At 40.9% G+C, this 15,220-nt stretch overlaps 1 protein-coding gene across 2 annotated transcripts; it reads left to right on the top strand.

Annotated features, from left to right (window-relative positions):
* The first annotated feature begins 1,448 nt into the window (after positions 1-1,448).
* On the top strand, positions 1,449-14,217 carry dnmt1 (DNA (cytosine-5-)-methyltransferase 1). Of its 2 annotated transcripts, XM_039825884.1 has the most exons (35): positions 1,449-1,648; positions 2,102-2,138; positions 2,747-2,854; positions 3,151-3,388; positions 3,514-3,586; positions 3,711-3,789; positions 3,892-3,932; positions 4,016-4,067; positions 4,153-4,236; positions 4,366-4,475; positions 4,619-4,737; positions 4,838-4,930; positions 5,012-5,163; positions 5,637-5,824; positions 6,112-6,126; positions 7,123-7,303; positions 7,386-7,483; positions 7,697-7,844; positions 7,939-8,054; positions 8,129-8,330; positions 8,406-8,539; positions 8,645-8,824; positions 8,916-9,140; positions 9,227-9,419; positions 9,769-9,859; positions 9,941-10,075; positions 10,192-10,474; positions 10,575-10,716; positions 11,144-11,310; positions 11,430-11,607; positions 11,738-11,933; positions 12,016-12,179; positions 12,739-12,855; positions 13,760-13,853; positions 13,939-14,217. In XM_039825884.1, the coding sequence occupies exons 1-35, from the start codon at positions 1,602-1,604 to the stop codon at positions 13,971-13,973; spliced, it is 4,515 nt and encodes a 1,504-aa protein (XP_039681818.1). In that variant the 5' UTR covers positions 1,449-1,601; the 3' UTR covers positions 13,974-14,217. The 2 variants fall into 2 exon arrangements, with proteins under 2 accessions (XP_039681818.1, XP_039681819.1); XM_039825885.1 differs by lacking the exon at positions 6,112-6,126.
* The last annotated feature ends 1,003 nt before the right edge of the window (positions 14,218-15,220 follow it).

Below are 15,220 nucleotides of genomic sequence, written 5' to 3'. Positions count from 1 at the left end.
GAATCAGCCCCAGGAGGCTGCGCTGCTGGGAAGTCTGCCAAGTCTTTCCAGTGCCCTGCAGGATATGACATCAGGCTCAAAAACCTGTAGGTGAAGTTGTATACACAAAACATTTAAGCACATAAGACAGATGTGGGGTTGTCTTATAATACATCCATGATTTGTCCCTGCAAAACAGGGCGGATTTAAATACTTTCAAAACTAAACAAAAAAACAACACGTTTTTATCATCTGCACACACAACTGCCTATAAACTAAAATTGATTACTGTTCAATTAAGATAGGTCTATAGATTGAATTTATGTGAGAAAACTGGCAGTTAATGTGGCCAGATTGGATTTGCATGTAGGCTACTTTATAACAGGGAGAGGATACACAACCATGATTTGACAACCTGAAAAAGCCAGACTCCTATTTTCAGACTATCGATGACATAGTGCCACCTAGTGGTAAAATGGGCATATATCTAGCCATATTCGAAGGATGTTTTCTCCATTCATTTTTTAACTACTAGTCTACTTAATAAAATATTATAAGTCGCTTTAATGTATATGTGTATATCTACACATGAAAAAGAGAGACGAAGAAAGCTCTAGTCTGGATCGGAATCCTAAACATAAATTGCCTCAGGAAAGTGAGCCATCTACAGCTGTTACCCTACACTTACACAAATAGTCTCTATTACTAAATTTTAAACTGTCTTTGACTTAGCAACACAACTCATGTCTTATTCACTGCAAGCGGCTGTCGAGCAGATTTGATTCCTTGGGGCACATTGCTGCCTCTTACAGGTCAGTCTTGGGTATCGCCATTCTCAGAGGGGTAGATTAATCCTGTTGTAGATACAAAGTCCATGACTGCTTCCACTACCTCTGGGGGAAATACTAGGTCTTGTTGTGTCATGTCATGTTCTGTGGTAACGTTATAGTGTACGATAACGCGGTTCTCTTTGCTTTTTGTATTGGTGATATTCCATAAGTAACGTTACATGTTTAACAGTTTGTTGCTGTAGTGTTTGCAGTTTCTACAGAGTCCATCATCATACTTGCCTGTCAGTGTCCTAGTCTCAGCCTTGTCATAATTACTACTGTGTTGATACATACTCATCTCAAGTGCAGACATGTATTGCTAATTTAACTAATTAGAAAGCAAACAACGTTCAGATTGCTTCCGCCTGGTCAACTGTCCACAACATCTGGCAAACAGTAGGGGGCAAACGAGTTAGTTGTTAATTTCAAGAAACTTATATTTTTCATAAATACAACAACGTCACAGTCATAATTGTGTTTTTAAGTTATATGTTATACGACATGTGTTTACCGTTCAAACGATACATTCAGCAGGGAAATATTACGTCGCACATTGAAAGTGTTTTACCCAGAGATCGATGTAGTGGTACAGTCCACAACACCCGGGTTTCCGCGCGAAAAGACGGCCCGCGCGCCCGAATTGCTTATAGCATCCATTGCAAGGAACAGCACGCAACAGGCACTCACAGTGGAGCAGCGTTGTAGTTACCAGCGGACGGTTTAAACATTGTTTTAACAGATTTTAAAGCAGTTTTATCTATTTTATCTCACGCTTTTAGCTAGCTGTTTACCATGCCATCCAGGACTTCCATGTCTCTGCCAGAGGATGTCAGGAAAAGGCACGTTAACGTTTGTTACCTGAATGCTAATAATGTCCTGATGATGTAACGTTAGCTAGCTAATGTTAGATTATGTGCAGTTAGTTGTCTTGGTTCAAAAGCCACACAAGAACAATGGAACCCGTGTAACTAGCTAGCTGCTCTGGACTTGCCCTGGCTGTCGGCAGCGGGGCTGTCCGTTTACCTTTTGCTAGCAGCTGCAGCTAGCGTTAGCTTGTTGTCACTTGACAGCCAGGGCTGATGCCGCATACATAGTTAACGTTAGCCAGTTAGCATCTTAGCCTGACAATGATGGACGGAGCAGCGTGTGAGATTTGGCGCCACTCAAAATTTGTCACCTTACGCTGTATAAAATAGACTGATCACACTGATTTCATTGCTACAACCTTGTCAGAGAATGTACTACTAGACGAACTTACCGTAGCGCTGTTTTGACATGGTCGTTTGTTACAGGCTGCAGGTGCTGGATGAGGATGGGATTTCAGACGAGGTGAGTTCTGTCTACTTCACGTTACTGCTCTTGAAAGCCTGCAAGTAGCCTCTTTAAGGGTTTCTCTAGCTGCCAGTAATTGTTTTTGCTAATGACTGTTCAGTCTGGGGCTCCAAAGACCATTCAAAATTATTGTAGGTTCACAATATCCTGTCACCTTTTTTAAATGGAATGTATACCCTCTTTCTAAAATCTGCAGTATTCTCTCATTCAGTGATGTATAAATTTGAATTGGGCTTTTCATGCACTTAATGGCAAAGATGTGTCCTCTTCAAGTTGATGAGTTTTTATGCAAAGCATGTGCTGAGACTTTAGAGCTGCGTTCTCATGGATTTATTAGGTGAACTAACAAAAGTAACTTATTTATTTTGTTAATACTATTTTCCAGCTGCAAGTAGCCTCTCTGATTCTCTGAGCAGTTGTGTCCAACACAAATTAAGCTATGTATTGTATGGTAGCATCATGAATGTACTGTACTTTGTTTTATTTCTCGTCTGCCTAAGTTAAACCGTCTTTTAAAGTTGACAATGTATTTTTTTTTTTAATTTTTTTTTTTTATAAAGTTTAGCTTTTCTGACTAGATCTTTTTTTCTTAAATGCCATTCCAGGATAATGTGAAAGAGAAGCTGAAGTTGGTGCAGGACTTTCTGCATGTAGATGCTCAGGACCAGCTGTCCAGCCTGGAAGAAAAGAAGAAAAATTCAGAGATCTCAATGGTTAGTGACTCTTAAAGATAACTGAATCATTGTGGCTGATTAGCTCAGTTGGTAGAACGGGCGCACATATGCAGAGGTTTATTCCTTGATGCAGAAGGTCCAGGGTTTGAATCTGACCTGTGACTGTTTTCCTGCATGTATTCCCCCTCTCTCCCCTTTCATATCTCAGTTTTCCTATCCAATAAAGGCAGAAATGCCCCCCCCCCTTCAAAAAAAAGATATCCAAATCATTACTTATCCTGGAATTTCACTGCTTATTTCTTTGATATGTGATGTATGCCATGTACTTTCCTCAGGAGGTCTACATCTCTAAAGTAAAGACTTTGCTTGGAAAAGAGCTTCATCTTGAAAATGGTTCACATGTTGATGGTGTGGAGCAGAATGGAAAGACTGGCTTCATAAATGGTTCCCACAAAGATAAGAACAGTGAAGATGTAACCATGGATGTACAGGAGGAAGAGGAGGCTGTCAAGTCACCAACTGCTTCCAAAGGGAAGGGTGGACGCAAGAGCAAGGCAAATTCTGACCCTAAAAGTAAGTTTGAGGATTCTTATTAATATTTTCCGTGTAAACGTTTCATTCCAAGATGGAAATGACTCTCAAATTAAATGATTTAAAACGATACTATAGAAATAAACAATCTTGTTTTTCTTCTTTAGAGTCTCCAGCCAGTACCAGGGTTACAAGAAATGCTGGAAAACAGCCAACCATCATGTCAATGTTCTCTAAAGTGTGCGTATATGGATTTTATGTTGTGCATTATACTTTGGTCATATTTTTCAGGAAGGAAAAAATAAAAATTAGTTCTTCATGTACAGGTCTGTATTCTGCTTTTAAAAGTAAACATGTCTTGCAGTCAAAAGCGCAAGTCTGAAGACTTGAATGGAGAAGCTACTAATGGACAAAATGAAGTGAAGGAAGATGATGTTGAGGAGGTGAAACATTTTATGTACCAGTGATGTTTGAAAGATTTTGCAGTTCTAAATGTCAGCATTCTAAATGTTATATAACGCTGCCCTTACTCCAATCTGTTGTAGTCTCGGGAGGAAAAGCGTCTTAAAGTGGAATCAGATGAAAGGTAAGTTTGTTTATTTTATTTTTTGCACTCTGGACAGTAATCATGGTGATGGCATGAGCATACTTGTACGTTTCTTCATACAGTACAACTCCAGAGAAATCGAGTGAGATCACTAAACCGGTTTCTGCTGTAAAGGTAATGAATTGTTTTTTTTGGCTCATTGTCATAGGTTGTCACTACAAAAGTCTTTACAGCTGTGTAATCTTTATTTCTTTGTCAGACACCACCCCTCAAATGTACAGACTGCAGACAATACTTGGATGACTCTGATCTCAAATTCTTTCAAGGGGATCCTGATAATGCGGATTTATCATGCAAGTAATTACTATTATCTGTAAAAAAAAAAAAAAAACATATAATGACAATAAAAAGGTATTCTCTTTAACTGACACGAATGTGAAGCCTGAAACAATTCTGCTCTTTTCACCTTCAGCTGGATGAACCAGAAATGTTAACCGATGAGCGTCTCTCCCTGTTTGACTCGAATGAGGATGGATTTGAGAGCTATGAGGATCTGCCTCAGCACAAGATTACAAACTTCAGGTTAGTGTTACTATTTAGGTGATACTTAGCTCGTTGGCCTTGTTCAGAGGAACAAACATGTCCCTACTTATTTCATAGTGTCAACAAGCTTGTGGTATTGCAGCACTTGAGTCGGTTATAGCATTACCTCTTATGTCTTGCAGCGTGTATGACAAGCGTGGCCACCTTTGTCCATTTGACTCTGGACTGATTGAGAAGAACGTGGAGCTCTATTTCAGCTGTGTTGTGAAACCAATCTATGATGACAACCCTTGCTTGGATGGTATGAAATCCTACATTTCAAGAATGGAAGCTTTATCCTGAAAATGTCTTTCTCTTAGCCAATTACAACCAAACAGATTTTGACCTGTTTTTCTTTTCAGGTGGTGTTCCTGCCAAGAAGCTTGGGCCCATTAATGCCTGGTGGATCACTGGTTTTGATGGTGGAGAAAAGGCTTTAATTGGTTTCACTACAGGTAGCAAAGTTTCCTGCTCCCAAATTTTAATTTATCTTACCCCGTATGACATACCAATGGTTATCTATCTTCATTATTCAGCTTTTGCCGATTACATCCTGATGCAGTCCAGCGAGGAATATGCACCCATTTTTGCAGTAATGCAGGAGAAGATCTATATGAGCAAGATTGTGGTGGAGTATCTCCAGAAGAATCCTGATTCTAGTTATGAGGACCTTCTCAACAAGATTGAGGTGAAGACATGTCTGCTTTATAATGGTTTCCTGTCAAGTTGGGTATTTGGGGATTGAAAAATCTGCCATATTTGACTTGGTTCAATTTTTTTCTAGTGGCCATCTGTGATCCCTGCTACAGTGCCTTCATTGCAAAAATAGTGTGCTTTTTTTTTTCTTTGTTGCAGTATATATTTAGTTTGTCATTTCTGCCATCAGTCTTGTCAGTGTAGACGAGACAAGTTATCACGCATGTCAATTAGTGACGGAGTCTACCATTTTAACCAATTTTTTAAATGTCTAACATTTGCTGGTTAGAACCTCTGGCATGTGAGTGAACAATTTAGACAAAATTTGCAGAGGCTTTGCTATTGTGAGGTATCTTTTACAATATACTGACTAAATGAGGGATTAATCAAATATTCAGAAACACTTTACCTTATCAGGGCAAAGTGTTTTTTGAGTGACATTTCTTCTGTTCCTCATGCCCTCAGACAACCGTGCCTCCTGCAGGGCTAAACTTCAACTGCTTCACCGAGGACACACTGCTGCGCCATGCCCAGTTTGTGGTGGAGCAGGTGGAGAGCTACGATGAGGCCGGTGACTCAGATGAGCAGCCCATCATTGTTACTCCCTGCATGAGAGACCTGATCAAGCTTGCAGGCGTCACACTAGGGAAAAGGTACGGCTCAAAGATAATTATGGTTTGATTCCTTACCTTGTTTATTGTACTAGACCCACAAGTAAGCTTCCATAGCTACTTTAGGTCAAAGTGAAAACCAGCATGAGCAGTGTACATATGTAACTTAAACCTACCATTCTAAGCTTCCCTTAGTTTCTAGCAGGAGCTCCTTGCAACACAAATGCTTCAGGATTTAGAAGTTATCCACTATCTTTTTGCTTATTTTCTTGCGTTTCTGCTCCTCGCTCCTTGTTATCCCTAATGTCTAACATTCCTTTGACATGCAGCATGCTGCTGTACTGGTAGGTAGGCCTTCTGAATGCATCCTTAGCTTGTATGGTTGTGTGTTAGTGTGACGCATTTAGAAGCTACATGGACAAAAACCGTTATTATACCAGAGTTCACGGTAGAATTTTATTTTTTGGCTGTACATTGTGGTTCGTTTTAGTGTATCTGGCATATTGGAATTCCGACCACATAACACTAATAACTGTGTGTGGTCCAGGAGTTATCTTGACTCAATCACAACTGTAATTGATTATAAAAATATCTGGTAGAATTTTACAATTATATTATTTTGTAATTACAAATTATTTAAGTCCCTATTTTATGTATACATTAGTTTGCATTGTCCAATTGGCTGTAGTTACCCCAAAAGGTAAATGGTATAGGAAAATTAAAGCCTTGAACTTTAACCATGTCTTAAAGGAGTTTCTCACTGCACTTAATCCATGCTACAATGAACCCTGGGCTGACAATTTTGTCACTGGTGTTAACCTTTGGCCTGATTATGCCCTGGATTAGTGCAGTAATACAAAATATAAAACAAAGGTTGCTCATGGGCTTTTTGTAGATTTGGGTTCTCCTCTGTGTCAGTGAGACAAACTATTTAGACCAAAAAGTTTAGACTTTCGTTGTAAATAACTGGGGGAAATCATCTTAAGCTAAGTCTTTATAGCAAAGCTTAAAACATGTGTCTAAAAAAACAAACAACATGTTGGTTTCCAGATGAGATCAAAGCACACTCTTTAGTTGTTACGCAGCGTGTACGTTTTCTGTGCAAGCCATGGTGTTTTTTTTAGAACTTTATTGGCCAGTTGTATCTAACGGGAACTCTGTACTGTACACTTTTTTTTTTAATGTCTGTTTGGTTTCGTTTGCTTGTTTCTAATGTTGCATGGCCTGATGCTGGGGTGTGTCGACAGCCAGGGGCTTCATAATGCCATCGCTCCACATATCGGGCATTTGTGTCAAGTCAAATGGACCTCCTCTAAACACAAACTTAATTGTATTGACAGGAGAGCTGCCAGAAGACAGGCCATTCGTCACCCAACAAAGATTGAGAAGGACAAGGGACCAACTAAAGCGACCACTACCACACTGGTCTACCAGATCTTTGATACCTTTTTCTCTGATCAGATAGAGCAGAATGATAAAGAGAGTGGTGCGGCCAAAAGGCAGCGCTGTGGTGTCTGTGAGGTGAGTCACTAATTCAACAGTGACATGCTTTTGGTGTGTGTCCTCTGAAATACTACAGGTGATGTTTCTTTTTTGTTTTCAGGTTTGCCAATCACCTGATTGTGGCAAGTGTGCAGCTTGCAAGGACATGATCAAATTTGGGGGAAGTGGCAAAAGCAAGCAGGCTTGCAAGCAGAGAAGGTAAGTTGTCTTCTGAGCAGTTTAGACTTGGATGGTTTAATCAGCAACCTTTTTGAATGTATGCTTTTTTTTTTTTTTTTTTTTTTTGGTCATATAGTCGCTTGATGTCTTAACAAGTGAACCTTGCAAACCTAATGCCTTCAATGTTGAAACAAAGATGTAGACAAATGTTTGTCTATAGTCCTCTATGTCAACACACATCTGTTTGTTTAGATGCCCAAACCTTGCTGTAAAGGAGGCTGAAGATGATGAGATTGTTGAAGAGGAAGATGTTCCAGTGGAGAAGCCCAAAAAGCTTTCTCATGCTAAGAGGAAGAAGCAGGCACAGTGCAAACTGACATGGATCGGAGAGCCTGTTCAGGTGTTTGTTTCCCTCCTCTTTGGTTGTTACTATATATATGGATAGATGGGATGGATGTGTATATTTTGATATGTATGTGTCTTACTCCCTTCAGACTGAGGGGAAGAAGCAGTACTACGGCAAGGTCCGTGTGAATGATGAAGTGCTAGAGGTGGGCGACTGTGTATCGGTTTCCTCAGAGGATCCAACCATGCCTCTGTTTCTGGCGAGGTAGGACCTTATTACATTCTGATGGCATTTTGTCACTGTGGCTTGTATAAATCTAATGACTTATTCATTCTCAGGATCACATCACTGTGGGAAGACAACAATGGAAAGATGTTCCATGCCCACTGGTTCCTTCGTGGTGCTTACACAGTGCTGGGCGAGTCTTCTGATCCGCTGGAGCTCGTCCTTGTGGATGAGTGTGAAGACATGCAGCTCAATTATGTGCAAGGCAAAGTTGACGTCATGTATAAGGCCCCATCTGACAACTGGTTTATGGAGGTAAGTTAAGTTGACAGCTGGCTCATTTTAATGGTATACATTTTTCGTAATCTCATGGTTACTTTTGTATTTTAGGGGGGCATGGATTCAGAAATCAAGGTGATTGAGGATGACGGGAAGAGTTTTTTCTATCAGTTCTGGTACGACACAGAATATGCCCGCTTTGAGACACCTCCCAAGACCACTCCATTAGAAGAGAGCAAGTTTAAGTAAGCACCATCCACACATGCATTTGTTCTGCACATGTGACCTTTTCTTTGTCTTGTGATTTTGTTTTTTTACCTTGTGGTGGATATGCTCCCCTTTGCTTTCAGGTTCTGTTGCAGCTGTGCTAGGACCAAAGCGAGAGAGGAACAGGAAATGCCTCGTGCATTTGAACCTCTATTGGACAAAGACCATGACTCCAAGGTTCTGTATGCGCTGGCCCGTTTTAAGGGGGAGCAGTTCAAGGTGGGAGACAGTGTCTACCTGCATCCTGACACTTTTAATTTCAGGTGAGTAAAGTGATTCAAAAAGTTTGATTTACTCAAACTTGTACAATGTGGAAAATGTTTGGGACTCATTGTCTCTATTCTTGGCTCTCAGTGTGAAGCCAGCTAGTCCAGTGAAGCGCTCTCATCGGAAAGAGGATGTGGATGAAGACTTGTATCCAGAATATTACAGGAAGTCTTCAGACTATATCAAGGGGTCTAACCTGCATGCTCCAGAACCCTTCCGCATCGGGCGCATCAAGGAGATCTTCTGTCACAGACGTAGCAACGGAAAACCCGACGTGTCAGAGGTCAAACTGCGACTCTGCAAGTTCTACAGGTAAAACCCATTACAATTCAATTGGTTATTGAGGTTTTAGTCCAGCAAATAATTGTTCAGAATTAACTGGTTGTCTCATCTCCCAGGCCTGAGAACACTCACAAAGGTGTCAAAGCCAGTTACCACACAGACATCAATCAGCTATACTGGAGTGATGAAGAAGTGACTGTCAGCATGACTGAGGTGCTTGGCCGCTGTCAAGTAGAATATGCAGAAGACCTAAATGAATCAGTCCAGGACTATTCCAGTGGTGGACCTGACCGCTTCTATTTCCTGGAGGTACACTTGTAAATACTTTATCTGCAGTTATTTCGGTTATTATTAGATGCAACTTATCCTGATGGAAATGGCTGTGCAGTTGATCAGCAAAATGGCACGTTTAATTAGCTACCCCACTGCTAGCATGTTGGTATTGTGTTATCACTGCATAGGGAGTAAAATATCGCCACAAAGCACAAGTGCATTCACTGTGTATGCTAGACAAAATTGACATGTCTCATGCTAATTATCTATTATGAAAACGGGAGTATCAAAAGATCAAAGGTTGAGCTAAATTAGAAAACCAAGCCCATACTTAAACATGTCTTCAGTGTGCATGTTTATTCTTACACATTATCCTCTCTTACAGGCCTATAATGCAAAATCCAAAAGCTTTGAAGACCCTCCTAATCATGCTCGCTCTGCTGTTCATAAAGGCAAAGGAAAGGGCAAAGGGAAAGGTGAAAATGCAGACATATATTTTCTTAATCTAAAATTGGTTTTAGGCTCACTGAAATGCTAATTCAATTATCTTCTACAAGGTAAAGGCAAAGGGAAGGCTGCACAGGAACCACAGGACTCTCAGAATGAACCACAGACACTTAAAGTGCCCAAATATCGCACACTGGATGTGTTCTCTGGCTGCGGTGGGCTTTCTGAAGGCTTCCACCAGGCTGGTAAATGCTTGTTCCATGCCACTCATAAAATGTTTTCAGATCCTCAAATGTCAACATACAAAGGAGTACTGCAAATGCAGTTTTATACTGAAAACATGACTGCTGGTTTCCTTTAGGTATATCTGAGACTCTGTGGGCCATAGAGATGTGGGAGCCTGCAGCACAGGCCTTTAGGCTCAACAACCCTGGCACCACAGTGTTCACGGAGGACTGCAACGTCTTGCTGAAGTTGGTCATGTCTGGAGAGAAGACAAATTCTCTGGGCCAGAGGCTTCCTCAGAAGGGTGATGTAGAGATGCTGTGTGGAGGACCTCCTTGCCAAGGGTTCAGTGGGATGAACCGCTTCAACTCTCGCACTTATTCCAAATTCAAGAACTCACTCGTGGTCTCCTATCTCAGGTCAGTGTCGGTCAGAGGAGATTTATTGTAAAAATGATGTTGCAGGATAGACCACCCAGTCTGTCAGTGCACATTTAAAATATGCTTTCCTCTCTTGCAGTTACTGTGACTACTACAGACCCAAGTTTTTCCTGCTTGAGAATGTGAGGAACTTTGTTTCATTCAAAAGCTCCATGGTTCTGAAGCTGACTCTACGCTGTCTTGTGCGCATGGGCTACCAGTGTACCTTTGGTGTCCTTCAGGTGGGTCATATTATAGTGATGATCCAAGTTGTGCTTCTGGCTTGGACTCTCTTTGTAAAGCTTATGAGCAAAGTGTCTGGGAACTCTGTATTGGAGGAGACTCATGGCTATTGCAAATTTTTGAGGGGGATACAAAAAACTGCAAAACTTTTTTTTTTTTTATTGTTGCACAAGTTATTAAATGACACTTCTCCCTTTTTTTAAAAATATGAGGATGCCAGCTGAAAATATTCAGATTTGAGGCCCTACAACAAATGAATGTCCCCCATAACCCCTTAAACCCCATAACCCCCTTCTTATGTTAAACCAGTGACTCTTATTGCCTACCCAGTTTACGAAAAACGGTAAAACGTCATACAGGCCAATGTTTTTATGATTGAAGTTGGCGTTACTAGATCACTAACCTGCTCAATGCTGCCCTCATCAGGCTGGTCAGTATGGTGTTGCCCAGACCCGCCGCAGGGCAATCATCCTGGCTGCTGCTCCTGGAGAGAAGCTGCCTCGCTACCCGGAGCCTCTGCATGTGTTTGCTCCCAGAGCTTGTTCTCTGAACGTGGTGGTTGACGAAAAGAAATACGTCAGTAATGTCACACGGTAATGAAACGCCCCCTACTGTTTCTATGATCTGTAATTCTACAACTTGTACAGCCCCTCAAATGGATCATAACGATATCTGTGACTTCACACTTGACTCAATTTTCTGTCTTCAACAGAGGTAATGGAGGAATCTACAGAACCATCACTGTCAGGGACACAATGTCTGACCTGCCAGAGATTCGCAATGGTGCAGCTGCGTTGGAGATTTCCTACAACGGGGAGCCTCAGTCTTGGTTCCAGAGGCAGATCAGAGGCACACAGTATCAGCCAATCCTCAGAGATCATATATGCAAGGTGAGCAGGCTCACTTTTTTCCTCTCGGAAGTAATATTAACATGATGTACTGTGTTAATGTAGGATTGCTAAGATCACTTCTCCTGTAATTGAGGGTTAAAGCAAAGTTTAAGAAATATCGTGTCCTCAGGACATGAGTGCTCTGGTTGAAGGTCGGATGCGTCACATCCCCTTGGCTCCAGGCTCCGACTGGAGGGATCTGCCCAACATTGAAGTTCGGCTGAAAGATGGCACCATGACAAAGAAGCTGCGTTACTCACACCCTGATAAAAAGAGTGGTCGCAGTGGCACCGGTGCACTCAGAGGTGTTTGCACTTGTGCAGGAGGTATGTAGGGCTAGGTTTCTACTTTCATAATAAGGGTTTATATTTCTACTCGGGGCATCTCTGATTTTGTTTTTCATTTTAGGGAATCCATGCGACCCTGCAGACAGGCAGTTTAACACCCTGATCCCCTGGTGTCTGCCCCACACTGGGAACCGCCATAATCACTGGGCTGGACTCTACGGCAGATTGGAATGGGACGGCTTCTTCAGCACAACTGTCACCAACCCTGAACCCATGGGCAAGCAGGTACATCAACTTTTCAAATTGAGTTAGAATTAGTCTATATCCCCGATGTTCCACTTCTGGGATTGCTCCGGTGCTGCAGGAAATTCCGCCAGATGCATGCATTTTCGCAGATAGGTTTCCTACTTTTTTTTTATTTATTTTTTTTTTATTTTAATCTATGGATTTATGAGGACTATGGTTAACTGCTCCTCAGATCTCTGCATGGTAAATTGAGCCAGCTAGCTAGACTATCTGTCCAATCTTGAGTTTTCTCACAAACGACAAACTTCTTTTTAACACACATGTTCCACCAAAACAAGTTCCTGACGAGGCTATTTTGCAGAGGTTTAGTGCCGCCAATGACAATTGTGATTGGTTTAAAGAAATGCCAATAAACCAGAGCACGTCTTTCTCTCATCCCGGAAGGCTGTGTGGACTAGCCAGACCCTCCTCTACAGTAACTAAACGTCAATTGATGTTTAGTTACAAAAATGTATAGTAAAATGGATTGAATTGATGCTTTACAAGGCCTGTAACGGATTTCCAGCTTTGAACCTTAACCTGATCATATTGATTTCAGGGCCGTGTTCTGCATCCTGAGCAGCACAGAGTGGTCAGTGTGAGGGAGTGTGCACGCTCTCAGGGATTCCCCGACACCTACCGCTTCTTTGGAAACGTCCTGGACAAACACAGACAGGTAAAATCCATACACCCTTCAAAGCTTACTTGAAAAGCGAGCAGTGGGGAGCGTCCTTATCATTTGGCTCCAAATTGCACTGGGTGACACTGGCAGCTGATTACGGGATGCACTGCTGTTGGTTGGCTGGTTAAAGGATCACAAAATATTTTGGATCTGTCCTGCTTTTATGAAAGTGGCTATCATTGATAGTCTTAGCAATTATTGATCAAATGACAAAGTAATGTGAAAGTGGTCACTGGGAGAAACTATTACAGGGTTGACAATTGGTGCTTTAACAATATCTTCACAATGAGATTTTAAGAAATAATCTTCAGTAATGTAGATATAATGACTAAGTGGGGAAAGGTAAAAATAATAAAGCTAGAACAGTCTGGTAACAGAAAATGACATCACTTTACTGTAATGCAGCCTTTAAAACCAGGAAAAGTAAACACTTAAGCCATTTACGATATAATGATATCCAAAATCTAAGACTGTATCTAGTCTTGTATCACTATCATAATATTGATGTATTGCCCAACCCTATCTAACTCATATTCTTATTTAGAATCGGAGTATGACATCAGGCTAAGTAAACTTGCATCATATCATGCAAAATCAATTTAAGGGTGATTATGTCTGTATTGTTTCTGCTGTCATCAAGTGGCCAAAAATGTTTTATATATTGCAGATTATATAGGATTATAGGTGTCCCTCTGAAGCTCTCCAAATGCTGAGACTGCTGCACCAATCGGTCCATGTTGAATCAAAATGCACCTTTTTTAGAACTTCTTTTAATGTGTGAATGTGGTTTTATTACTATTAACTTTTGTAAAGTGTCTTTTATGTATCTGAAAATATAAGCAATTTTCAACAGGGATTCTTTATGAAATTTGAAGGTGATTCTTCCTATTTCTGCCAGGTTGGAAATGCAGTGCCCCCTCCACTCTCCAGGGCCATAGGCCTGGAGCTTAAGAAGTGTGTCATAGAGAGAATGAAGGAAGAACAGGCATCAGGTGACTCATCATTCTACTTTTGATTGTGACAATCACTTGAATATGTAGAATTCTTATTTTAAAAAAAAATGTTTTTCCCCTCCAGAGACTGTCAAACAAGAGATGGAGGTCTCTGATTAGACCCTTCCCAGCAAGAATCAGTTCCACAGTTCCTGATGCCTACATGTCGCTATCATTTCTTTTAAATACGCTTGCTTTTAACGGTCACGAAGTGGCCACCATGGACATTGTGTGCAGTGCCATTCAATGTTTTTGTTTCAATGTGCTTTTTAATCATGTTGTTGAAATGTTCACCTCATGTGGGATAAATTGTATGTAGTTTTTATATGTGTAATATTTCAAATAAAACTTATGAAATTGATAACTTGTGAATTTCATGTATTGAAATTAACACTGAGCAGTTAAGGAAGATATGTTAATAACAGGTATTATAATAAAGGTGGAGTCGGTGTTCTACTCAACACTGTCAAATTCAGCAAATGTCATGAGGAACTGAACTACACCATGGTAGTTTAAAAAAATGTGTTTATTGCAGCTTGTTCACACCTTCCAGCTTGCTTAAATCAGTTATGACAAATTGCATCTGGAGCGGGTGGAGAAAATTAAACTGGGGATGTAACTTGCAGTCTCCAACATACCGGTGCTGCTTTAGACTGTATTACGTTGCAAATCTGTTTATTGTATCCATGATTTGTCAGGTATCACTTTGAGCTAAACATGTTTTTAATCCAGTTTCTAAATTGTGTTCATAAATGCACTAATATGGATTTTGTTCTTAATGGCTCACACAAAGTTTGAGGTTTAGTACATGGTGTCTAGGTGGTCCTTCAATGCAGTAAACTAAGAATGTTCTAAAAGTATAGCACAGGGGTCAAACGTTTCTGAAACAGCGCTACTTCATGGGTATCTAGTCATACGAAGGGCTACCAGTTTGATACACTTCTGAAATAAATTTGCTCAGTTTGCCTTTATGATTAATGATTTCACAATTATCAACTGACATAACAAGGTGGGAAACATCAATATTCAAATTTCATTTTTAAAACTGGCCTGAGGGCTACTCATGTGGTCCTTGGGCTACCTGGTGCCTGCGGGCACTGTGTTGGTGACCTCTGGACTATAGCACATCCATGACTTTCAGAAGTATGGCTTGAGTGATCAGAATTCAATGTGCCCTTCCTGCATTTACATCAAATTATCTGAATATGAAGCACTCTACTTTGAATCTGTTCTTCTGTTTTCGGCACAGGAGAACCGAAAGGGGTCTCACCCTGGGTGTAATTCAATGTAGAACCGCCCCTGCTTAAAAGGTCTAGTTTCAAGCCAATGGCTGTACAGCCTCAATGCAATTTTAAGGGAAGGTTCAG

Source organism: Perca fluviatilis, chromosome 15 (genome assembly GCF_010015445.1).
Source record: "Perca fluviatilis chromosome 15, GENO_Pfluv_1.0, whole genome shotgun sequence".
Lineage (NCBI taxonomy): Eukaryota > Metazoa > Chordata > Actinopteri > Perciformes > Percidae > Perca > Perca fluviatilis.
The sequence above is the reverse complement of the archived record's forward strand: the minus strand, read 5'-3'. Positions and strand labels throughout refer to the sequence as shown.

Coding starts and splice junctions, on each gene's coding strand:
- dnmt1 (XM_039825884.1), top strand. CDS start 1,602: ATGCCATCCAGGACTTCCATGTCTCTGCCAGAGGATGTCAGGAAAAG. Junction 3,790..3,891: donor AGGAAGATGATGTTGAGGAG/GTGAAACATTTT, acceptor AATCTGTTGTAG/TCTCGGGAGGAAAAGCGTCT. Junction 4,738..4,837: donor TGACAACCCTTGCTTGGATG/GTATGAAATCCT, acceptor TTTTCTTTTCAG/GTGGTGTTCCTGCCAAGAAG.